General features: G+C 35.8%; 1 protein-coding gene across 7 annotated transcripts in view; it reads right to left on the minus strand.

Annotated features, from left to right (window-relative positions):
- Positions 1-26,978, minus strand: part of DPYD (dihydropyrimidine dehydrogenase) — a 340,158-nt gene that overhangs the window by 206,438 nt on the left and 106,742 nt on the right. For 6 of the 7 annotated variants that reach the window (XR_007708585.1, XM_035538265.2, XM_050712120.1 and 3 more), the window contains 2 exons: positions 23,755-23,836; positions 20,444-20,531 (listed from right to left, as the gene is read on the minus strand). Coding sequence is in view for 6 of the 7 variants with exons in the window: in XM_035538265.2 (XP_035394158.1) it covers positions 20,444-20,531; positions 23,755-23,836 (170 nt within the window). In the remaining variant the exon portion in view is untranslated. Of the gene's footprint in view, positions 1-17,980; positions 18,820-20,443; positions 20,532-23,754; positions 23,837-26,978 lie in introns of those variants that run through there. The other variant, XM_050712122.1, reaches the window with a different exon arrangement.

Below are 26,978 nucleotides of genomic sequence, written 5' to 3' on the forward strand. Positions count from 1 at the left end.
GTTTTGAAATAAACTATATAGTGGCTGGTACAATAATATGCTTATTCTTTGAGCTGACAAAGTAATGTAATTAAAACCTATGTAAAGATCCTTAAAATACATGTATTTCCCCATTTTTCAACTTATTACAGCTGAAGGAGAGGTATTTATTATAAATGTATACTTTTTCAACTTTAGATGTTACTTTATACATGTGATGAACGATATTTCAAAAAGAACAGATATTATACAAATTCAACAAAACACACCTACTTCATTCATCTGTCCTTTTTCTTTAAAGAAAAAATTAGATTTGTTGAAAAAGAAAATAGTTGAAAATGCTAAAGCAACTGTGAGCTTTTTGCTTTATTTTAATATTTCCAATTTTATTACTTTTATGGATATTGCTCATGTATTTTAGCTTTTATTTCTTCCATTTGCTTATTTTTTTAGCTTATGCATTTTATTATATATTTTTTTCTTCCTTTATAATTCCTTAATTTTCTCAGTCCCGTTTCCTTGTGGATATGGTTTTCTTGTTTGCTTTCCTTTTATCTACACTTGTTTTCCAACTCTCCCTCACTCTCTTCATGGTTTTCCCCTTCAGCCTTTTCTTTCCAGACTCACACCGCCAGCACTGTCTCTTGAGCAGCCCCAAACTAACAAGACTCAAACACCACTTGCCTGGGGGCTCAGGGGTTTGTTAGCTGAAGGATGCTTTGGCAAATGTGCTTTCTTATTCCTTATTTATATAACTGCCTTAAAAAACCCAGTAAATCTGAAAGCATTTCAGGTTGGTACTTTGCAACATAGATAACATATATTAAAAATAAAATTGAAAACAAACAAACAAAACAAAAAAAACCACTGCCACCAAGAAGCTTTTTACTAGCAAAGTAGTAAGTCTAGCAGAGCAGTAATATCTTGTGTGGTGATTTTGAACTTTCCCAATCTGTGGATCACTACAGGTGCTTAATGGGACTGTGGAACTGGCTCAGTGAAGAAGTTATAATGCTGTAACAGCTGCATATGGTGGTATCTATCATTGACTGCTATACTGTAGGAAGTGTGGAGATGGAATGAACATACTTGATACCAGTGAAAAATGTCATATATGCTTTCGGCAGGTGTCTCACTGGCTTAAAATTCTACATAAAAGAAAGATACACAACTATTTTTTTTTTCTTTTTCATAAAGCAAGTTCTTTGAGCAGTTTTATCTTTCTACCACTTTTCTGCAATAACATAGGTTCTGCCACTGCAAACATTTACACTCATACTGAAGTCCATGTGCTGTAAGCTTAATTGCTGTATTGACAGTGTCTGTTGAGGTACACCCCGACTCAAGACCAAGCTTATTCCCAATACAGAAGGCAAACTCCCCCCTATGAAGCAAACCCTGTTCACACAGCAGTCATTCAAATAGAACACAGCATATCATGAGTACAACCACTCCAGATGTTGTATCAATGCTATGTAGACATAACCATCAATGTCAATGGAATTACTTGCACTGTATAAAGTGAAGTGTATGCATAAGCTTTTGTGAGAACAAGGCCTAACATTGTTTTTACATAAAAACATTTTACACGACTCCTCCCACACTTCTTAAAACTGCATCCCTAATTATGGAGTGTGGAGATCTACTATAAGTGATTGATGTTGTTTTGTATGTTGTTATGGAAACAAACCAAGTAGGAGTCTGTGCTTTGCGTATAGAATTTTGAGTCAGATTTTACAGTAAATAACTAGGCTTTCCAGTGTATAAGCAACAACACCATATGGCCTTTAATCTCCACCCAAAGACTATGTCCTTATATGCCACCTGTTAAAATTAAGGTCTTTCCAGGAACAGAGAAAAAAATCAATGGACCTGGCTCCATCTTGTCACTGGTTGGTGAACAACAAGGTGTGGTCATCTCAATTAGGCACACTTTATAACTGTGAATACTTGACACACAAAATCAAAATATTTATAAGAAAACAACGTTTAAATCGAACATAAGCTGACAAATTCTGCAGCGTTCAGGACACCTGCCCTGGAGATGCCACAACCACATAAAGAAATTTATACAACCTACATTTCCACTGGATGAAGGATATATCTAGGTTAAAAGGTATTAATTCATGTAGCATTATTTTGGTATTAAACATGTGCGACATGGGTACCTTCCAAACAAAAAGTAGACCAGTGTTGCCTCAGGAGCTTACTATACAATGAACAGAGGTACTCAAAAAGGTTGTGAGATGAAAGGTGGAAGCCATGTGAAGAAAGCAAGCACCAAAGAGGTGTGGTTTAATAAGGAAACAACAATGTCACTTTTGCTTCTGTGGGAGCTAAATGACCTGAATAGACTGGTCATGATTCCTGTCCTCATCATTTTGGTTTGTGGATATTGAGTTAAACTTTAGCACCGCATATCTGAACCCAGCACTGACCTTCTCCTTTCCCTGCACCCAACAGGAGACTATCCCATTCCTTTGTTTCTCCTTCAGAGACTGTTGTAATTCTACTGGGATCCTCTTCACCAGCAGTGGACTTGTCATCAAGAAGCACTACTGATTATCTTAGCTCTTACTCGGTGCACTCCTGGACAGGTTCCCAAGCAGATAAAAGCGTTCCCCCAGCGTCAACTAAAAAAAAGGAAGTTATATCCATTTCCTGATGAACCATGGTACCAATCAAATTGCTTGTACATGTAGTCACCACCAGCTCATATGTCAATGGAAGTCCAGTAGTTTCCTGCCTTGCCCGCCCCTTTTTAGAGTCATGCTGGAAGCACTTCTGGCATTGCACAAAGTGATTGTTAATAGCCCAAATGTACAATGGTTGTTAAAACTGTCTGTTACCTGGCTGTTAAGCAGTACCAGAATGACCTCAGTTGGCCTCATAGACAAGCAACTTGATCCAGTCAGAACCTGTCTTGCCATTAAGGCCCACCAGTAAATCCTTTGGCTACAGGCTGCCTCATTTGGTCCAACAAATGGTCATAAACACACCACAAATCTGAACACCTGCTTTTATAATATCACACTGGTTCCTTGCCAAAAAGCCAGCCACTCGCCACAGGGCATGACCACTTCCCTTACTTCCTCGGGATTTGCAGGAAGAACATGGAAACTGCTCCTGGCCCCATCACCTTCTCATTCTAGCTCTTGATTCTTCTGTTGATCTTATTTTTCTTGCTCATATTTTTGCTCTGAGAGCATGTAATATCACTCTGGTTAGGGTGACAAGCTTTCTCACCCATTCCTGACCAAAGAGATCCTTCTGCCTGGGAAAACACTAACAATGAGCTTCTTTTGGCACTGGATATTTATGTGGCCCTAGTGCCCTTTGCTGCATCTCTGGGTGATTTCTAACCAGGCCTTACTATGATCCCATTAGTTATCCTGCAGCTTCGGGAACATCTAACACACACCCTGCCTGAGTGAGTACAGCTACGATATAAACCTTATGGTTCTCTGGTGCCTCCTCTTAACTTTTCTTAGTGCCAATTCAGACATCAGACTGGAATCTGGCTGAAGGATGAAGCTTAAATATCCTTCTAGGTGTGCAGAACAACAGTTTGTCCATCATCTGAATAGGCAGTGCAATGTGCAATGTGTCTTTACAGTGAAGCACTCAAGAGGACTAAGCAAAATAAACACCAGTCTTTTGTTCAGGCTTGTTTGCTTGAGCAATGTTATACAACTTTAGGGCCAAGTTTCATCTTATATTAGAATGGAAAGCAATGCCTTTTAGATGGCACAGGAGTTGAATCACAGGACTTTGAAAATTACAGAAGGCAGGTAATAAGAATATTATAGGGTGTTCTATAGGTGATATAATTGCAGTTATTTTTGATAATAAAAATCCATTGAAATTTGGATTTGAATTACACATAAAAGTAGCCATAGGGCTGTGCTTCTAAAATCTCTGCTGAGTACTCGATTCTCATCTAAAAGTGAAACCAGAATTGAATAACCAGCAGCCAATGCTACTCCTCTACAGTAAGAATAACTAATACAGAGGGAGTGAAATGAAAAAGCTAGCAATGCATTTCCCCCCAGCATATCAAGCAGGTTTTCATATGGAAGCAGTGGTCATCAATCACTACCTCATTACCAACCTGTCATCTGGGTTTAGGCTAAATGTATTCTGGCTTGCTGCCATACTAAATGTTCAATGAAACATCCTTAAGGCTCTCTACAAGTTCAGCTGAAGTCGCACATGCTATACATCAAAGAGGAACATTAGCGTTATCATAGCTTAATAAATAGTGCCATTCTGGCAATGTAATCCTGTGTTCTAGAGCTATCTTCCATTCCCAGTACTATACTGCTTAAGTAAACAATCTTGCTGTCTTGTGTGAAGTTTATTTAGTGATAAATGCATGTAAAGATAATTAGTCATACTGTTACAGATATACTTCCATCCCTGCTGAAGAACATGGGCAAAAAATAGCATAGGATTTCAAAAGCACACAATGACATAATGAACTTCATCTTGAAGCATTAGTTCATAATTCCTGCATATCGTAGTATATTATCCAAGTTTCACTGTGTTGAGAAACTGATGACAGTAAAAGGACCTCAAATCAATGTATTTTCAAAATAACTTTATCTTGAATATGGGACTTTTGCATGCCTCTGGGATGTACACAGCAACTAAAATGCTGGCAGTAGGAATTCCAACATCTATGAACGCTACTTGCTTTGGGAATTACTCCCCACTCCAACAACAATACTCATAATTAGTCCTTCATTTCCACGCACACTTGGAGCTCTAAGTCCTGAATCTGTTTTCAGATTTTAAAAACATCGATAAAAAATACATCTAAAGCGGTAGAAGCTTCAAGAGGCACCTTAAAATAAAACCTAAGTACACATTCTCATATATGTGAATCAGTTTAGCCAATGCAAAATATTTTAAAATAATGAAAAATGAACAGACATTGTGATTGAGGTGTAAAACTGGTTATAAAATATAATGTTCTTACTTCAAAGTCGCAATTCTTACTATTACAGACCAAGTATTAAAAGTATGCTCCATTTGAGAAGTGGGGCAAAACATTATTATTGAGATCTTTCTCTTTTCTTTTCCCTCCAGACTACAAAGAATATTTCTTTGCTCCAAACCGGAGCTCTGGATGTGCATATTTTGGCATGGACAGTCTCCTCAGGAAGGAGATACCTCAAAACTACCATTTGTTGCTCTCTTGTGCTCTACTTTAGGAATCATAACAGACTGAGCTGCAAGTTCCTCTAGGTCTTGTTCCCAGTATCACCTTCCTCACTGTGGATAACAAGGGATAGTGAAAAACTGTGTTTGGATTTCTGCATGTTTTCTTTACATAAGAAACCTTAAAAATCATTTTGGAGCATGTCTGTCTTTTTTGTCTACCGGATAGATAATAGACTTATCTGTCTGACCAAGGAATTTGAATCCAGACCCTTCAGTGCAGAAATTATCAGATCTACAGTGCTTCTGTCAGCGTTTGCTTCTGACGGTTCAACTTGGCTGTTAGTCTAAATTACTGGAACATCCACATAGCATTACTATAAATTATGATTACCTAATTCTTTAGGTTTCTTTCTTTCTTCTGTGTATACCCCCTCCCTCAATATCCCTATAAATATATATGGGTCAGGATCCTGAAAGAGTTCAGAAAACATTATGTCCAGCTGTTCTTCCATATGTTCTCTAGACCAACACCTGCTGCAGGGATACTACCCAAGATCTCATAGTTGGCAAGCTGCTCTAATTCCACTCAATTTGTAGGTTGAAAGGTCACCCCTTCAATGTAGTCAGTTTGTGGCTTCCACATTAAAGAAAGGGAGTTGCTATCACTGCTGGAGCTCTATTTCATGAAAACCAGTGACAGTAAACCAGATGCCCTCTGCTTTCATAATTGCTTTAACTGTCTAGTACATCTTACAAAAATAACTTCTAGGGCCTGATGAGAGGATGAGCCAACCTCTACATGAACAAGAGAACCTTCTAACTCAAAGCTATGACATTACTCAAGGACCCTAAAGAACTGGCTGAATTTATGGTCTGAGGACAAGATTAATTTCCTCTTCTTTTTAGTTCAGAGATACTATGAAAAGAGAATTGAAGATAAAGAAGCTTTTTTTCTACTAACTCCCACCATAGACGAGCCTGTAAGATCAAAACAAAATGAAGAACAGAGTAGAAAAGGCTCTGTTTGAAGAAAGTAAATGCTATGAATAGAATCTAACAGGATCTTAAACAAAACTTCTGATAAACAATGATGATCCTAAGTATCTAAACTGTGCCAAAACCCAAAGAAAAGTACTTTAGATGCTTATTGAATTGGACTGAACAGAAAAGTAAGGAAGTGTGTAAGATTAACACAAATATTAGGTGTAGGTTTATGGAATAGCATAGAACAGACCAAGAGCATATTACCAAATATTCCCCATTGGAAACAAATTGCTCCATAGTCACTGATCTCACAGAAGATGAGAAAATGGGAAAGCAGGCTGTATCTTTCCTCTGGCTCACCTTACTTATTTCCCAAACTGGAGGAAAGGCAGTTTTCTGCAACATGGGACTCAGGGCACTCCAGCTTGTCTGAACACATGTTGCAGTTTCATGGAGGTGAGTCTGCACTGTCATTAATTAGCTCTGTGTGACCTAAACTCCGTAGAAGGTCTGAACAGAACCAGGGAACCTGGCACCAGATTGACAGACACAGAAACATACCACAGAAACAGCAACGTCACTTTAGAAAGCAAACATCTGCAAGACAACCTCAAATTGTGGCAAAGTAAAATCTCCATCTACAAGTCTTTGTTCAGTTCCAGACGTGCAACTTATGTAGGGAGAAGAGAATTACACCCTTGTTCTTAGAACTGTATTTATAGCAAATTTAGAAAACATTAATGATATTTCCTTTTAATGATATTTTCTTCTAATGACATTACAAATTAATTAAATGCATTTTCCTGATTTCAGTGTTAAAATTCCATCAATACAGTTTTTCATTTCTATTGTATTTCTAAGAGAGAATCCTTTCTGTTTATTTGTGCAGTTTCAACAGCTGTATATGATGCAAAATGCAAACATTTAAGGGAAGTTCCAGCATATTAAGTTTAACCCTCATTTCTGTCTTGGATGATAGATGTAAGAATTCCAACTAGGTTGATTTTATGAACCGGTTAAATGATTTGTATTCAGAGCAACATTAAAAATCCCCATGACAAAGTGTACTTGAACAAAAATACCCTGCTTGTGACACATCCCTTACAACTAATGTGTTTTCATTTTTCACATGTTGCATCTCATTTATTTTATTCAGGCACACACAGTTAAATCTACAAGATATGGTAAGCTTCCAATACCTTTGAAATAATAAATCATTTCTTACAGATGTTTTCACCCACTGCAAGGCTGCTGCTCATTAATCAAACATTATCAGTATCTATCACTGCCCACTGCTAAACTGGAAAGGCACCTCATTTCAAGTTTTGACTTTTATTCAGCAGTTAGTCCCTGACCCTTATACTACTGTATGCTTATTAGAAATATGGAACCCCTATTGCACAGTAGATTTTACTACAAGGAATTTCAGAAGGAGTTTTATATAAGAGGTAGCATATTGTTCTTTGAGAACTGGAAGAAACAAAGTCAAGCTGCTTTGCAAATTGGTGATATAAATGCAATCATATTGACTTCAATGCTCTTTTCCAACATGTAAGTAAAATGTTACCATGTAAGCAAACTACTTCTGGTCTAGATCTTTTCATATTTGAAACTTTGAAATAAATCTATATTAGGCAGTATGCAAGATATGCTTCATTTTTGATAAATTATTAAAATTTCATTTCAGAAAACAGCAAGTTAGACAATACATCTTTAACAGCACAATGGTGTGAGGGAAAACAATGAAAATTGTGCAAAGTGAGTAAGAAGTTATCTGGTAAAAAAAAAATCGACTTTCTTGTGATTATTCACAAATTGCCAGATTTGTGCCAATTGCTCCCTTTATCAAATAAAGTTTACATTAACTAATTTGGTATTTTACTTGTTTCGCATCCTTTTCAAGACACTGGAAGAAGAATGCAATTTGGGGGAGCAGCACTACATTGGAGGTAGTTAAGAATAAAGATTTCTGTAGCTCCAAGGTATGGTTTGAATGTTTGGATGGCAAGAATATAGTCAAGCTTCTCCACAGTGCTTTTACGGTGCTGAGCACTTTTATAGCACTTTCAGTGTTAAGTCTCACCATTCCCATTTGACAGCAGAGAAGAATGAAGAACAGACACAGCCAGGAGTCCCACAGCTGACAAGGAAACTTAAGGCCAACAGCTAGAGCCTATGTCTCATGCTCAGCAGAGCACCAGACCACACTACTTGCCTCCAGTGATCCACTGGGGTGCATGATTTATATTTTTGTTATTAACCAAGTGAAAAATTAAAGGCAATGAAGGTGGCTTCCAGTTAAAGCCAACTACCACTGGCTTCCACAGCTGCAATTCACTCAATTCTACCTTAACTAAACATTTTGTTTGCATATTCTATAGCTTTCTGAATGAACACTGAACGCCACACTTGTATCTATGATTATTCACTCTGCAAGGCTGATTAAACACATTCCATTCTTGCAAGCATGGCAGGTCTACAGAAGTGACTGAGCTACAATGTGTATTTTCTGTGCTTCAATACAATAAAGGGCACATTCAGCACATGCAAAGCCCCATATTTGCATTTGAAAAATAAGGAACCAACTTGCCAGTGTAGTGGGTGTATTAAGACTCTCATGTCCCTATGATTTAAAAAGTGCTAAGATTTCAAAATTTCCTTTACTTAATTTTATTGGGCTTTCCAGAAAAAGCTGTGCACAAAGAAGGCAAGGCTGGTAACAATCAGGGGTGATTTCTTTAGATTCTACGTACTGGAGGAAGGAAATCAGTTTTTTTTAAATGCAAATTAACTCCAAGCGTTATTATCAAGTAGCTACAAGAGCAACAAAACAGGCAGGAACTTTATCCCAGTGATTAGTACAGACACTACAACTGAGTACCTCCTGCTTCCTGTGCAAAACGGTCACTGTGCAAGCCCTGCAAACTCCTTCCTACAACCAGCAGGCAAGAACTCAAACTCTGGATATAAGGAGATGAACAGGCAACTTAAAGTCCCATAAACTTCAGGTTCTGTAGTAGTCATGAACTCAAGTTCCCCCACACTAACCCCTGGCATAGCACACAATGCCGTGAGCTCCTGTGCTGAAGCTGCTGAGGCAGCCACTGGGATGGGGACGCCTGCGCTGGAAGAGGCTGTCCTGAGCCGTGCATGGAGCACTTGAGGGATGGCCACCACACCTGGGGGAGGGTGAAATCACCATAACTGCCTAAAACATTACTCAGAACAGGCATCCAAGTGCTTCACATTTTGGACTCCTCCTTTCTCCTTAGCCACCAAGAGTTTATTCTACAGCACAGCTGCAGAACACCAAACTAAGGAGCTACAAGCAACATGAAAATGTAAACAGCTGTCCTTTGGTTGTCCAACTATGTAAACACTTCGTTTGCTTTGTTTTTAAAGCAATCCTTACCAAGTTACCTAAAGGTTAAGAAATTTTTTCCCAGATTAAAAATTTAGCTATTATTTTTCTTCTACAAAAAGAAAAATAATAATAATTTATTGGGCCATAGTAGGGGAATCAAGCCTGTGTGTCACAGCAAACACAAAAGTAATCATGCCTAAGTCAATTGTAAATTGAAATAATAAATTGTAATGATTTACAATGTCTAACTGATAAATAATATAAAACTATAAAATCAGAACTGTTTCTTTTAGAAGATATGCTCTGTTCTCATTCAAAAAATTCAGTAATTTGAGAAAAAGCTAGGAATACTGTACTATTGAGAAATTGTCTTTGATAATGGTTAATGATGTCATTTAAACTTAAACAACAACCAGGTTCTTAAATTTTACTATCTACTAAATGGTTAGAATTATTTAAATATACACATCATGCTCAAGTAAACAACCATCTCTTATCATTAGTTACAAAACAACAATGAATTATTCCTAACAAGAAAACCTTCAGAAATTTGCAATGAGTTATATTTCCAATGAGTTATATTTCCAATGAGTTATGTTTTCCATTACATTAATTAAACAGTAACAAATGCAAAGCTTTGACAATTCTTAGAAATGTTGTAATGCACCAGAAGTTCCTACATTCTAAGTAACTGGTAATTTCAGCATAATTGCAGTATTAACATTAAAGATGAATTGACTGAAACCTGTTGCTCTCTAAGTTCTCATTATTATTTTTTTTCTTCCTATGAAAATAATCACCAAAGATCATTAGAGGGAATATCGAGCCATCATACTAACTGTTGAAATGCATTTTCACATTCTCTAATGGTTCATGTTCAGCTTGCTATATTTTTAGCACAAATGAATGAACAATAGCCAAAGGATTTCCTGTGAATGAAAACACTGTCAAGGACAATGTTTGGAAAATATTTTCCTTTGTTAGATAAACATGTAATTTGTATTACCATTATCTGAACACTCTGAGTACTTACGATGCTTATTTCTGTCTTCTAATCTTGTAAACATTGTTTTATAAGTACAATTTACAGCAAATTTAACATTAATACACTGAAAGCAGTAACAGTACAAACAGTGAATCTTAATTACTGTATAAACTCCACACCTTATGACATCACTCTTATTCCAAGGAAGAGCCAAATTTTGAGTAGGGCTTGATACTACGGTATGTGCACAGAGGAATATATATATGACTCATGCACAAGGAATGTCAAATTTGGTCTCAAGCCTACAGAATACCCCACTGTGCTACACAAACCCAGAGGAATATTTGCATACATTAAATTTTTTTCTCATAAAATACTTGCCAGGTAACACTTATTATATACTTATTATAATACTTATAGGCAGTACTCTAGTTATGTACATAATATTAATATTCATTATTAACATATACATTAACACAATGTCTTTTAATTTCACAGTGAAAACAATTACATGACTAGCATCTCTGAAAAGTATAGATTAGAATAGTAAAGATCACTTTTCAAGTATCAAGACCATGACAAGTGGTTAAAAACCTTGGACAATCTCTATCCACTCAAAATTCAAAAGACTGCAACAAAAATATTTACATAGCTTCACTTAAGATTACTTACTCCAGTGAACATCCAAAATGTTCTTTTTTTTTTTTTTTTCCAGACATTGGCTGCCATTAAAAACTACCATCGTGTTAAAACTAAAGAGATCACTGACACACAATGCTGGAAGGCAATAGACATCCTTTCCCACAGTGATAGGAGCTATTTCATGGTAGCAACACTGAAACATCATTGGATAAGAAAATACTAATGGAATAGGAAAGCTTTTCAATTAATGTGTTGAGCTGGAAGGGTTGATGGATTCCCTCTGGCACAAACTGACAGCAAGGAAGGCCAGCAGGTTACAGGAGGCCCTGAACTATGAATCCCACCCAGACAAAAAGGATCACTAGAGCATTCCCCAAGTTATATGAAGGACCAAAACCATCTTCAGGAACACCCAGGTGTCAGGAGACTCCCCTGAAACAAGACAGCTGCCCTTAATTATACCAATCTGGTCCTGTGTCAACAAAGGGCTGACTACCAAGCGAGGATGGCACGAGAAGCAGATGAGTGAGAAGCATAAGGCAATAACCAGGTCAGATGGAAGCGGTGTGCCCTGCCTGGCCCAGCAGTGGATTCCTAGGGACCACTTGCCTGAAGCAGAGAAGTGGCAGAGGAAGAACGTTTCCCACAGCAAACTCTAAAAGTCCATCAACACTACAAATCCACCTCACCAATTCAGGTTTTGTCGTAGCTTGTCAATGTAATCCAACAAACAGATAGATCGCTTGTTGAGTGGGCAGTGAAGGGAATGTGAATTCAGAAAGAATTTATTTGAGGCATTATTGTGTACAGGAAGACTGCTTAAAACTTTATTCATTAACATCTAAAAGTGCTTGTCATTTTCTCACCAATAATTGGCACTAAACAAGTGAGATTTTTATATGCAACCTACTTCTGTACAATCTTAAAATAAATGCAACCAGCCCATGATTTAACTAGCTTAAGCAAACTGATGGAAAGTCAAGAATTTCTAAACCCATTGTTTAAATATTCTATTGTATCAGTCCTCATATGGTACAAAGTAGAAAACCTTTTCAAAAAGTGTCTGATTGCATTAAATGATTCCATTTGTATTGGACGATACACACACTCCTTACAAAGAAAGAGAACTCAACTGAACTAAAGGGTTATGTACCAACTGATATCTGGACTTTATTTTGGCTGTTAATTCCTTGTCTGGTTGTAATTCTTTGTCTGGAAGAAGCATGTAGAAGCAAAAAGACGGCAGCATAACTAATACTTGTATATCTAAACAATACAAGTAGTTGTGTGGCTCATGTGGAATGAACTTTTGGAAATAACAAGCATGTGTGCAAAACTCTTTTTTTATGCGTAGAGCACCAAAAGGTGTAACATCAAGAACACAAAACTGCAGTATCTAACATCACTATTTTCTTCAATATTTTCTTTTCTTAGGTATTTCTCAGACATCAAAATGCTTTAAAATAGCTGCTTGACTAAATTCCCCCCAAAACACTACATAATCTTAGAGTAATTAATCTTCTCATATATTAAAAAAATTAGCTACTCAAAACAATAGGTACCAAATTGATTTTGTCATTATATTTAGATGAGCATTTCTTCAGGGAAACGGTCCAACATCTTAGAAGGAGACAGGAGAGAGTTTTGTAAAACATGTGCAGCAGAGATTGTTATGCTAAGTAGTTTTTTGGTAGGAAAGATAAGTAAATAAGAGCATGAAAATCTGTGTAATTTGCAAGTGAATAAATTAAGGATGCCCAAGGGCAGATTACTAGTTTTTTGGTTTTTTTTTTTTTTGAAAGTTTCCTAAGATTATTAATAATAAATAAGCTGTTTTGTGCATCTGAGCCCTAAAAGCTTTCAACTGCCTAGTGCTTCTGATGTGTATTAGGAACGTTCCACCAATAACCAGAGCAGCAGTAAAGACCACAGAAATGGAAGAACAGATTACTACAAATGCCAATAGTAGAAAAGGATGCCTCAAGCATAAAAATTCTTGGATGTATGTACATCACTGGTCTCCAGGAAAGATGCTGCACTGGGAATAGAAGCAAGTTCAAACATCTGCTATAAGCATGTAAGAACAGGTTCCTTCACAGATTTCCTTTTCTAATATAACTATATTCCTTTTACATTTTTAATAACAATATTTTTAGATTAAAGAGATGCATTAGATGAGAATAACATGAATATTGAGGACTAACACTCTTTGCATCAGAATTGATTTATGGTGCAATTTCCTTATAATGCTCTTCCCATGAGACATGAAAAAACACTAGGAAATGTGGCATTAGAGAGGGGTGCATTAATTCCCCAAGCTGTGAGACACAAGTTAAGGCTCTGCAAGAGGTGGACTATAAAGATGTCCTATACTTGACTGCACAGACCTTTGTGGACCTTCTTCCTCAGGAAGAATGTTTCATGCCGTTGTAGTTCAATGTGCAGTTTTGATTCTGTTCTGCACTAAATTGCACCACTAGCCTTCTCATGATATTTATCAAAAAAAAAAAAAGCAAACTATTTTTTAATATATATAGAGAGAGAATTTATTCTCTTTACTGTGTGGTAATAGTGAAATATTTGGAATTGGCTTTGTCCAAATCCCACCATTGCTATCTTTGTCACTGTTATTCTTCAAATTGTTCAAAGTACTCTCTTTGACTTTGGAACTCATCTTCATGACTTCATTCTCATGTGCATAACCAAAGCCTCAAAGCTTTTAGAAACTAAATAGATTTGAATATTTCTTTTAGTCACAACAAAACATAATTCCTAGTGTCCTCCCCAGTTATGCAGCCTTTATTATCTTTTACTGCATAAGCATACTGAGGCCTGTAAAGCCACTTTCTCACCATTTAAATGCTGAGTGAAAAGTGCTGTTGTTGCAAGATTCTGAGACAATGACAATAGTTGTCTACAAGTGACAATAAAAACAACCCAGAAACTAAGCTACACACACAGTCATTTTGAGTATCTAGCTGATTATGTTTCTAACTACATCATTCTTTCCTGCACAGCCTCCAACATATATTTTTTCTTCTGCTTATTGTGTTTTATCTGGTCTTTGTGGTTTGGCTTTTTTGCAGTAAAAACAGCATCACCTGTGAAGTGTCGAAATACTGGTGACATTATAAAATAATAAAAAATAACAGCAAATAACCCTCTAATAATAGAACTGAAGATCCTAGAACACTAAGGCTGTGCAATGCTTTGTACTACAGTTCCATCTTTAACCAAGATGCATTATATTTTACGTGACTTGCTACATTACTGCTGATCCAAACAGGTCTTTGCAAAGAGGCCTAAAAGCATAATTTTAGGGGTCATCTTACATGCCATGAAACAAAAAACAATTTTGAAATACAACCAATCAACAAATAAATCCTGGATATAGTTTCAAATGACTCTGCCTTTAAACTTTTCCCTTTGGAGGTGATAACTGAAAAAAATGATGAGAAAAAGAAGACTCAAAAATATAAGGTAAAACAAAATCAGAGAAACAAACAAACAAAAATCTGTTCAGAACCTGAAATGAGAACAATTTTGAATATAACATATTTCTTCCATAAATGTTTGTGTTGGCCATGGGCCTACGGGCCCCATATGCAGATTTCATGTCCTCCAAATTTAGTTTATGAATCAGGAGTACGAAGCACAATTTTTTCCTATAGCACAAGCAAAATGAACATCTGTTCACTTTTTGCCACGTAGGTTTATATCTGTGTGGGTGGGTGTGAACAGAGCTCTTGATGTGTAATATTCTTCCCATCTGCACACCAGGTGGCACTGCATAGTTAATCAGAAGATAATAACAGGCATGAGGAGATTACTTACTTTTTGGGGAAGAGACAGTAAATCAGTCTCACAGATTTTTGTTGTTGTTGCTATTATTTTTATTAAAAAAAAAAAAGGTACATCAATGCTTGGACTTCTTTTTTTTTTTTTTTTGGGGGGGGGGAGGGAGGGCTGGGAGGGTAATTTCATTCCAATCAATGAAATAATATAATTAGATTATTGTTTGAATGCTATGTTAATTAACTATGAATGACTGCAATTATCACAAAGGTTCTTTCCACGGGGGATTTCTTTTCATTTTTTTTCTTTTTTCTTTTTTTTTTTTTTTTTCCTCCAATGTATAGTCTTAATCCTTTGCAAGCAGGACGTACTCTTTATGATGCATCCAAGCAACAGTCTCTGCTTGGATTTCCTCTGTACGTTCATATAAACTACAATTCTGCAGTATTTAAAAGAACCTCTGAATGCCCTAACACAATAAAACAGACTCTACAGCAATCTAAAATCACAAGATGGAGGAAGAAACAAGAAAGCCTCGTTACTAGCTGCATTTTGCACTACAATGAGAAATTAATTAGAAAGTTAGGAAGGTCCATAAACTTACAGACAGTTGAAGTACTTAAGTAATTTCTGGGAATGATGGCTTAGATTTTTTTTCAATGTTTTACCAAATTAAAAAAAATAAATCTTTGAAGACATATTTCTACATGATCTTTATGAAAAGAGAACATAAATGTTATAGAAAACCCCCAAATTATAACAAAATGAGACAGAATACATATACAGGTTTGTGTAAAAGTCTGTAGAGAATACATTTATGGTTAATATTCTTTCTATATATTTATTTGAATGTCATATCAGACATTCTTAAACACTTTAAATTATTTAGGTCATTCATTGTCATTCAATTAAATAGCTGCATAAAAATTGGTTTGTATTTTCTCTTTCAAAAAGGTTCTACAAAATGCTTTGTGGAGTCTTTAAAGACAGAACCACAGAACCCTGTTTTGCAAAGAATGTAGCTAAACTTCAAGAAGTAATAAAAGCCTAGCATTTCCGCATTTGCTCTGATAGCGAAGTGAGGCACATACACATGGATTTTTTTTTGTAAAAATCTTAAAATACTTAACCCTGGAAATCAATCAAGAGACACAGTAACACAAACTGATCAGGCCACCCTGTTCTCTGTAAGATACTGCTGCCTTACTTTTCTGTCTTTGAGGACAATGTGCTCTCTCCTCAAGTTCCTCACCTCATTATTGATTTACCCTGACTTTAAGCGTACCACTTCTCTCTTGCCCTCAGTCTCTACACAATGCAGTAACTCATTTGAGATTTTTTTAAAAAGCAAAATTTTCTGATATGTCTGGTGTTTTTTTTTGATAAGATTTCTTATCAAAATGCAAGTTGATTCAAGGTAGAGTAGGTTGAGTGTAAACTATCAAATCTGGAAAATAAAATATCTGTTTTTTATGAATAGTTTTAGGGGTCAGTTTGAAAACTTTCCACATTCAATTGGGATACTTAATTCCTATTCATCAGTGCTTCCGAGTAACAAAATAAAACCAAAAGACTTCTAACTGGAAGATGAAATGAGTATTAAAATGACAATTTTAAGGTCTCTATTCTACATCTCTAATTCTTAATTAGCATTTTTAATTGCTCATTGAAGTAACACTCAAAGTTTAGAAATTGCACACAACTAAATGACAATGAAAAGAATCAAACAATAGAGACTCCTAGAATCTATTTTACAGATTGTTCCTCTTTAGTTTTTGCTGCTGCCCTTTTGTCTTGTGAAAATATTTTGTGTGCTATTGTTTATCATAATTTTTGATGCAAAAAAAATTGATATTCATAGGCCATCCTTTAATGTAATATAATTAATAACCTTTTAATGTTAGCTGTAACCTGAGATCAGGACTGCTGGAGAAAACCAGAAGAATCTGTACTCTCTCTTAGGTCCTTGTATGTGAAACAAGATAATGTCTGCTGTGAGATGTTGCTAAAATATGTCTTTGTAAAGCAGAAACTGAGAGGACATGAGAGTAAATGATGGACAGGGAAGAGGCAATTAGCATACTGAACTTTGAGAAATAAACATTTAGCATTATTCAGTACAGCACTACGAACTAGTTGTATGAAACACTTCAGATAAACTGTTTTGATAAGGAAAAAAAAAACAACACAAAAAACAGGATATTGAAGGAAAGAACTATGAAAAGTTAAATAAGGCAACAGATAATCCTGTGACTGAAATATTTGCCTACCATTTCTGTTCTCAGTGTTGGCTTCCAGTGTGCCATGGCTAAGTCTTGATCTCCTTCATTACCATTAACCAGGTAACTATGAAAGCTTTTCCACACATCTAGTCATCTGTACTCGTAAACCCAAATTCCATATTAGTCTCTATCATGTTATACGTGAAGCCACAGCCTATTTGGAAATTGAAGATGGTGCAAAATAAAATAGTGCAGAGGTAAGGTGTGTAACTTAAACTAAGACAACAGAAGGTTGGTGGCATACCCTGGCCATCTGTTCATTCAGATCTAGTACAACGTGTTTTTCTGAGTTTCAAATAGTGACCAGACTTACTGGCTGCAGAGTGTCATTCACCTTAAGATAAACACCATCATAGTCTCAAGGCCTCAATAACCAAAGACATGGAACTAAGCATCATTTTTTATTACTACTTATTTATTTTAGAGAAAGGCTGATTATGTATCATTTTGAGAATTTGGGAATTCTTTGCCTTTCAGGTCTGAAGAAGAGCAAATACATCGACTACATCACACTTTTAATACCTTTCCAAACAGCATTCATTAACAGCAGAAAGAAAGAAGCATTTCATGGGAACATATGCTACAAAGTTTTAAACCATGCTAGGCAAGTGGCTGATATTTCACTAAAAATAAATAAACAAATATTTTCTTGTTTTTTCTTTTTCTCCTCCACACTAACTTCCTTTGTTTTTGATGCACACAACATATCTAGAATTCTGGAGAGGTGTTGTCTTTTTTTTTTTTTCCTGCCAGTACAGAAACATAAGTATAGCTAGTAAAACTTAAGCTATTACTACTGCTCCAACAGAAATCCTTTGCTATTCATTTCTCCTCAATATGGTCATTTGCCTCAGTCACCTCTGCTGCATGTTTTCCTTTCCACAGATGCAGCTGAGGAATGCACTTCCCCTATCTCATGCAACATTGCCTCAGAATAATAGCTTTTTCCTGATATCTAACTGTGTTAATACAGCTTTCCAAGTTCTCTTTGAATCTCTACCTGCCCTCATATAGCTCTCTATTTACAAGTGCTCTTCAACTTCAATAATCACCTGGACTATTGCACAATCCTGACTGATAAATTCTTGAGCTTCACCTCATTTGCAAGACTAAATGTTGTTCTCTTCAAAAACCATGTTGCTATGAAAAAATCCTTTCAAAATATCCCATCCTTTTCCCATCTGGAACTTCATCTTCTTTTATGCTTCCATTCATTTTTTTGCTCCTCCGCTACTAGGGAAAACCATAAACTACCGTATTTATTTTCCATCAAGGTATGCATTCATTCAGAAACAAATTTCCAACTAACTTAAAAACAAACAAACAAACAAAAAAAACCACTTCTACTTTATGTAAGTAGTATTCTTTAATTATGTTACTTCCAAGATTCAGTATAACGTCCACAGTAGCAATTTGCTAAATATATGTTTGTTCCGTAGACAAAGAGCAAATAAAGAAATACAGCATGGACTCATTATGGAAAAACAGGTGTTACTGAGAGTTTATAAATGCTCTGTTGCATTAATACATCTGAAATTAGAAATCTGTAACTCCTTGGTTTGTCCTCCGTCTTTCACTACCAGTATGCAAGGCCATGTTACTGACAAGTGCCCTACAGAATTCTGTGAAAAAGAGATGACAGGCAGACATGGGGGTACAAAGAAGGACCAACCTCATCACAAATGCAAGGTAGCTACCAGTAAAAAAACTTTCCAGGAACACATAATCCTTCATTAGCATTTATGACCTCTTTTTCCTAATGCATTCAGTGAACACATGGTTTACAGGAGAATTATGCTTCAGATAAATTCTCTTGTTTACTAAAGCTCTGGCTCTGTCCCTTTGCCTAATGTTTGTATGGCAGAATGTTGTCCATATAAAACATTTTTTATTAGAAATGTATATTAGGATAGCTTTATTAGGGTCAGAAAATAAACCCACATATACAATACAAACAGTCCAATCCTACGTGCAAAGTGCTCAGTGGTCTTTTTTGCTAACCTTTAACTGAACATTTACTTCAGACATCTGAGTCAGAAATATGGGGATATCATGCTGATATTCCAAAAATGACTGATAAATTTTTCCTAAATGCTAGACTGAGAAAACAAATGTTTATTTATGCATCAATCCCTAATTGGTGAGATTCCAGAAAGCAGTTTAAAAGACAGATTCAAACAATAAAGAAGATAAGCTGGTCCATTGCCTTACATACAATTGCATCAAAATATGATACAACAGAAATTCCTCCACATAGGTCTTCAACAATGTGAGAATTTAAGACTATATAAATCACGATGTTCTGTACTATAATCACATGATGACAGAATAGACCTGCAAAGCTTATTATACTGCATACCCAGATGGTAAACAACAGTTGTCACTGTACTAAGAATTACATCTCTGTAATCAATAATAGGAAGGAGGAACAGTTGGACAACTTGTTTCCTATTATGTTCACTTAAGCAACGTCTAGATCAATAAAGAACATTAAGCCTCATACCAACTGTAGACGATGCCTGCTCAACATGCCTATCATACGGTAGTGATGAGTCCAGCTGTACTTCAAAACACTTGTGAATGGATAACAATTCTAATCAAATGTTAAAAAGAAGTAATAATTCAAATAGCAGGCTGGTGCAGGACTTCTTTAGCGTATGAGAGAATACAGACCTATGATGCCAGTTTTAGTATAACTCAAAGTCAGGTTATTTTGTTAACCCATCCCATAATTGCATTTCACTACAACCTATCTGGAAGATGCTACATGTTTTATATAGAGGATAGAAAAAGAAATCAAGCGTGGTATCACTGACTTGCATGTATATAGACTCAGTAATTACATGGGTAGAGTATGTTGTTCACAGAAATTGAAAACTGAACCTGTATATCACACTTCAGCCAATATGGCAATTAATTACAAATAATTTTTCAGTTCATCTATTTTTGAACTATTTAAATAAATAAAAAAAGAATCAAACCATTCATCTACTTTCTTGTCTTACTTAAAAAATCTATCATATGCATATAAAAATTGTAACAAACGGATGTTTCAATAGCTGTATTAAAGCCCTAGCTTTGTCTTCCTATTTTTAAAGAAAAAAAATCACATTCCATATTTTCTTAATGCTTTAGATTGAAGCTGTCTCACATCATGTTATTAACACAGATATAAGTCCCAGTTTATTCTTAGACAGTCATTCAATTTCAAGATGACAAAACACATCAGGATTGAACTATTCTTACCTATTCCAATAAAGACTGCTTTATAGCCATCTTCTTTCAAGGTATGGAGTGTCATTTCATCCATTGCAAGACCTTTACGAAAAATTACCTGAAATAAAGATTAATTGCTTTTAATTTGGTAATGTGAAAATCATTATTATTGTGCCCTCCATTCTGACACCTTGTAGGGCCTTCCAGTGAACAAGCAAAGCAAATTGCTTTTTTTTTCCTCAGGCCACACTTAAAAGACCGTATTGGCTCTGATTTAAGCAAGTGGCCCAAACTAGATCTGGGTAAAAAAATACCTTCAGATCATCTTCACAGCCACCACAGTCTAGCCTGGTTTCTATTGTAAGCTACAGGAGTTAATGAAACAAGCTAAACAAACAAAACCCATCTATGGAACACAATACTGGGACAAAGCTGAAAAAGGCAGTTTTATACTGAGTAAATCACTGTATTCGGTACTGACTACAAAGGGTAATATTCCCAAGTGAAAATCAGAATTTAAGAAACATGATGTGGAAGCAAGAACCTAGTTTAGGAAATGTGTGTGCTAAGCAGAACAATCACCCCATACAGCAACTGAAAAAACAAGCCATTTAGGGTATTGCAGAAACATCCGTGTAAGTATGAGGCTCTTAAAAAGAGATAAAGGAAATAAAAGGCACAACACTACCCTGTGTTAACAGGGGTTCTGAAAGAAAACCAAGTGATGTTTTCCAGCATAGTATCAGGCACTTGGCCATTCTGCAGAATGCAACATCAGTCCCAAAGGAAGGATGGTGTTTCTTTGTGCTTCACCCTCAAAGCTCACAGCCTGAATTTTGCAGAGACCACTAGCTAGAACACCTTTAGGCCAAAAAACACTTAGTAAAGTCAATGGTGGTTTTGTGGATTCAGAAACCCTACCTGCAAAAACTGGGCCAGAAATAGCAGTAAGTCTGAAGAAGTAAGTATCCTACTTACTCATAATGAAGCAGACTATTCTGCACAGCAAACTAACAAAGATTTTCAAAATTACAAACGTGATCCGTTTTGATGTCAACTTACAATTGTTTAATTCTAATTTAGACAAACAACAGTACCAGTGCAGTCACTAGTATTATTGAAAAAAAAAGTCCCAGTAAGAAAAATGCATATATAATCTATAATGTTACAGTGCAACTAATACCTCCAGAAACAAAAGGTGAAAAATGTATGTACAGTAACATTCCACCAGCAATCCAGTTTTGAGCAGCCACAGCACAGGTTGACCGACTACAGCTGTTCTAAGAATGAAGGGGAGGAGTGTTTCCTGCGTGTTCAGCAAACCAACTATAGTAGTGTTCTGTACAGATGTCATGCAATTGAAGATGCACACACCTTTTGCTCATTTCTGCCAACCCCAAGGCTTTTGAGTACATAAAGTGTATATGATTCCTCTTCTGATATTTTGTACTTCTGGACGTAGGCATGTGTGTTTTTATCTCCCAATTTTAGACTCTCTGAACTTGCTTGTTTTCCCCCAATTTGTGTTAGATCACTTGTGCATTCACTTCACAAAATGCCAGGCTCGACTGTGTAAGCACTATGCTTTGTGAACTTCACAGCCTAGTCTTCATGTCATTGCATACCTTGTTTGCTGTTGAATCTATCTATATTCCATTTACTACACTTTTGAAAATGTACTTTTGCCTCAGCTGAAAAATAGCGGATGTAAAATACAGTGTACAATACCTAAAACAGAGGCTCTTTTTTTTTTCTTTTGTAGATTTTGTATAATTTCTATTAGAATTGCAAAAGCCACATACAGTTGTAATCCTTTCAAGAAAACAGACTACAAGCTCATTGGCAACAGAATGCATTCCATAAATGGTCATTACACATTTTTTTTCATCCTATTGTGTACATATGTTATGAAAATCTAATGAATTTAAATGGCAATACTATTTTATGTGGGGTTTCATAATAATCCCAGGGCCCAGCTCTGTAATCCTTATTCACCTGACTAATTCTTACTAATTTCAGTAGAATTACTTGAATAAACAGCGGTATTGAACATGTAGACAATACAGCACTCTCCACCACAGATTTGAAATGCTTTAAGCAAACACCAGAAAATATTTTCAGATTATACAGGTATAAAGCTAAAGGACTTAGTTAACCAGCTTGCCAAAGGGTCAATTACAAACCAATGGCAGAGCTTGGAAGCAAATTTACATTGAGATTCTCTGCTGCACTACAAAACAACAACGGACTTGCAGGTCAAGATGACATGATGGCTCTCCTTCTGGAGAGGTGGTCATAACTGCTTACCTGGGAGAACTGAGTTTTGCAGAGGGTTCCCAAGAGTCTACACCCAGCAATTTTGTCTAAAATAGGCTCACTGCTCTGTTTTTAGCTGCATGCCTAGCAACACGTCTATTCCATCAGTCTTTAAAGATACATTTGTAATCCTTTAAGGCTGAAAAAATGGATCTGCAGCATTTAGGCCTTGCCTTACATCTAACCTGGGCAGGATGAGGTTCTCGCTTGGGTCTCGTGACAATAGTATACCGCTTTTATGGTATGAATCAACATGTAAGATTCCTGCAAGATTTTCTTGCTTGACTGACTACTTTAGTAACATGCTAAAATTGTTATTACCCCTACTACTACTACTCAAAAATTTAATCCAGTGATGAATTCTACATTTATAACATCTATTAAAATGTGCAGCAGTTGTAAATACTATCTGAAGTTTCAGCTCAGTCCCTAACTTAACAATAAAGCAACATTCCCATAATCTATAAACAACACATGTTTAACAGAATAATGCATAACTACTGCTTTCCAAGAAGTTGAATGACTGCTATTGTTTATAACAGATGATCATGTTAACACTTTATTAATTTTATGCATTTTATTATAAAATTAACTCAGATGCAAGACTATTATAAATCATTAAGAAAAAACTCAGGGAGAGGGAACAGAAGACAAGGGGGAAGTATCAAATATGAATGTCTTAAGTAGTGCCAGACTTGCATGAAAAAAACTCAATTAAAAAAATCAAATCATTCCAATAGCTACATTGAACCCCTAAAGCAATTTAGGAATTTGTTTCTTACAGACAATTAATCACATGCAGGCATGCCAGATGAAAACTATTGATTGCCCTTTTCCAAACTAGTGGCATTCAGACAGGAGACAGACAAATGCCCTGAGCAAGAGGAAGCATCTTCCTGCTTCTGTCTAGTGTAGCTTTTAATTGTTCTTTACTAATGTGCATGACATTTTGCTGTTAATCTTTGGCACTATTCTTGTTCTTTTTTTCTTTGAGCTATACATAGGCAGGATATATTTCTCATTACCTTCACTCCAAGATCCTTCATAAGCTCAGCTTCAAAATTCACTACATCATATGGCAATCTGAACTGAGGGATTTCAGATGTACTGAAATACATAAATAAATACAAAAAGAAAAAAAATGTAAAACACTTCCAGCTATTAGAAAGAAATGATTTTAGTTGTTAAAAATTAAATGCTTATAACATATCTTTCTTAATTCTGATGTATTTGAATGGAAATGTACTGAAGCTTGATGGTGAGCTTTTTATAATTGTTAGAATGACAAAAATGAATTATTCACACAATACTAAAAATACAGGCCAGGAGGCAGTACCTTGAAGCCAACCCTGCCCGCACTTGTAGGTAATCCTTTAACAGATGTTAAGCTTTGATCCAAAAGAGCTTCAGCTCCATTCTTTTTGTTCACCAGAAACATTTAACACTAACATGCAAACAAACTTATGACATCCATTTAAGAAAAGGTCTCATGGCTACTAAAGTAAGGTGATCTTCTAGAAGTCATTCATTAAGCTATCCAATAAGAATCAAATTTGCCCTAAATAAAACAAAGTGATGCATATGCTATTTTGAGCAATGGTATTTAAAACTGTACTCTCTTCCATTTCTACTTCATAAAAAATTTATGATCTTTCAGGATGTACAAAGTCAGTAATTTTCTATCAGCTCTTAGATTCATGACTGCTTTTTTGCCTTAAACTGCTATTATTAGTTGGCATTTTACCTCTTTGGTAAGATTAGGAATGACATCTTCAAGTTTCCAGCACCATGGGTCTTCTGTAATGGATAACTCCAGTGCCAGCACAGAATCTAAGTTTATATATACTATGTGGTATAGATCTTTATGTCCAATGAAATGACATCTACATGTGCCAGTTCAAAATCTCTCTTGTAAAGCACATTACAGGTAAACACAGTGAATCCCTATTTTAGATACTTTTATTCAATGAAGATAAAAAGACCAAACATGTAGAAAAGTGAAATTTTCTCCCCAGATATTTCTAAGCTTCAATTTAAACTATTGTCAAATTAATAGATTTAAAATTTCCATAACAAAGCAATGACCCAAGAGATTGATCTTAGTTTTATTTTACATGTTGCTAGCGACCACCCCATCTTTAGCATTCAACTTAGGCCAGAAGGATTTTTATTTTTGGTAAGTTGCACCAACCTTAATTATATTGATAAGAAAATGGTGTTCCTCCTTATAGTTTCTAATACAGACCATCTTGCACCTTTTCTGACCAGTGTGCAATGAAAAATGTTCTAAATATCAGATATAATGAATGTGTCATGACAATGCAACTTTCATAGGTCATGTTGAGTAAACAGGTGTCTGAGACAGAAAATAATGTATGATCCCACAACAGAGATTCAATTTTAAAAATAATTAAAAAAAAAGGAAAGGTGTACTTTATCAAGCCATCCATGTATTTGTTGATGACCTGTCATTTCTCTAACTCTTGGAAAAAGCCAAAACAGCACTACCAGTGTTACGTCACTGTCACAACTTGTAGATGCATTTTTCCTCTTACTAAAAATTTATTTACAGTTTTGTGCTATGGAATATACATGTTCATATAAATATAAATATACGTGCATATGCAAATATAAACAGTTGTGTGGAGCCACATGCATGTACATTTATCACACAAATAACCATTTTATGAAAGTCAACTTGTACATCAGTAATTCTGCTACAATTTCTTTCAGCAGATGAAGACAGTCTCTGACGCTGGTGGAGATGCAGGAGAGAAGGAAACACATCTGAGGTGCAGGTGGGTAAAGAAGAATCTTGGGTGGGAACATAGTTCCATGAATTCATCTCTTCCACAAATCTGATCTAAGTCAGAGGAGCTTGGACAGGTGCCTGGTGTTTCTTGGGGATCACAAATTACTTTTGCCCAAGGGACACACCTCTGGCCTAGTAAGAGCAATATTTAGGAATGCTGAAAGCCAGTAGCATAGCTAGGAGTAGCATAGCTAGGAGGATGAGCAGTGAAGCTTGTTCACTGTCTCTAAGCAAGAGCATGATCTTCTCATGTCTACTCTATTACAAAGCATTGATTTTACACAACTGTTGAAATGTAAGAAAATTTGCCTGTGAACGTGAAAAACATGTCCAGACAACCAGAGTTATGCTAGGCTTAAATATCTCACTACTGAAATTGAAATCATTAAACAACTTTCTATTATCTAAATATTATTAAAGTCAGCTATGTCCTAATATGTATGACTGTACATCCTAGTTAAAAACACTTGAAAAGGCAGAACAAGTTTAAAAGGACCTAAGCACTGCCCTTCCAAACAGCTGACTCTAAATACAAAATTAATTTGCTCTTGTTAGCCATTTGCAACAGTTTATGAAGCCTTGAAAACACACCCATCAATAACCTAAGCTTGTTAAAAGATGTACAAATGCAAAGATATACAACTGCAATAATGGATGATTGCTGCCACAGGACAGCCTCCCTTCTGTTCCAAGATTAAAATAAGGACGAAAGGAACTGATGCCCTTAAACCAGATGTGAAACTTTCTACAATGAATGAAAGTAAAAATTGACCATGAATGTTGTGTATTCTCAAAAGTAAGAAAGACATGGGGACGTGAACTGCTTGACTACTATGAATATTCAAAGAAAACTTAATGTTTTTTTTCAATAGAACAAAAAACTGACTAAGATTAGTTTTAAATTCAAATTAAAATATGAAGATGCAGCTTAAGATCACATTGCTTCAAACATGCAGGCAGCATTATAAATTGTAAGCAACTGCTAAAAGTACTGTATTGCATTGCTGAATCCTACAAGAGTCTAACCTGTCACCAAGTTTCATTATTTACTACTACTTTTCAGCAATGAAATGGATTTTAAATCCATGTATTTATGAAAAGATTACAAGCTACTCTACAGATGAACAGGTTTTTCATACAGTGAGTTTTCAAACCTTTATAGCAACTAGTTCAAGTAAAAGGGCTTCACATAGTTAAATGCCGATGTATTAACAACTTGATAATTACATAGAATACTTTTGAACCTCACTGGGAAAAATGCAAGTAATCAGTTCAACTTCTTCAGCATTGATTCTCTATCTTCCAGAGCTCTGAATAAGTATTTGACATTATGACATTATGGACCAAATTCATTAACAGTGTCAACTCTATTGATTTCAGTGATGCTACAGTGAGAGAAATGTGAGTGCATCACCCGTCTTTCTCTCTATTACTTTT

Source organism: Cygnus atratus, chromosome 8, assembly GCF_013377495.2.
Source record: "Cygnus atratus isolate AKBS03 ecotype Queensland, Australia chromosome 8, CAtr_DNAZoo_HiC_assembly, whole genome shotgun sequence".
Lineage (NCBI taxonomy): Eukaryota > Metazoa > Chordata > Aves > Anseriformes > Anatidae > Cygnus > Cygnus atratus.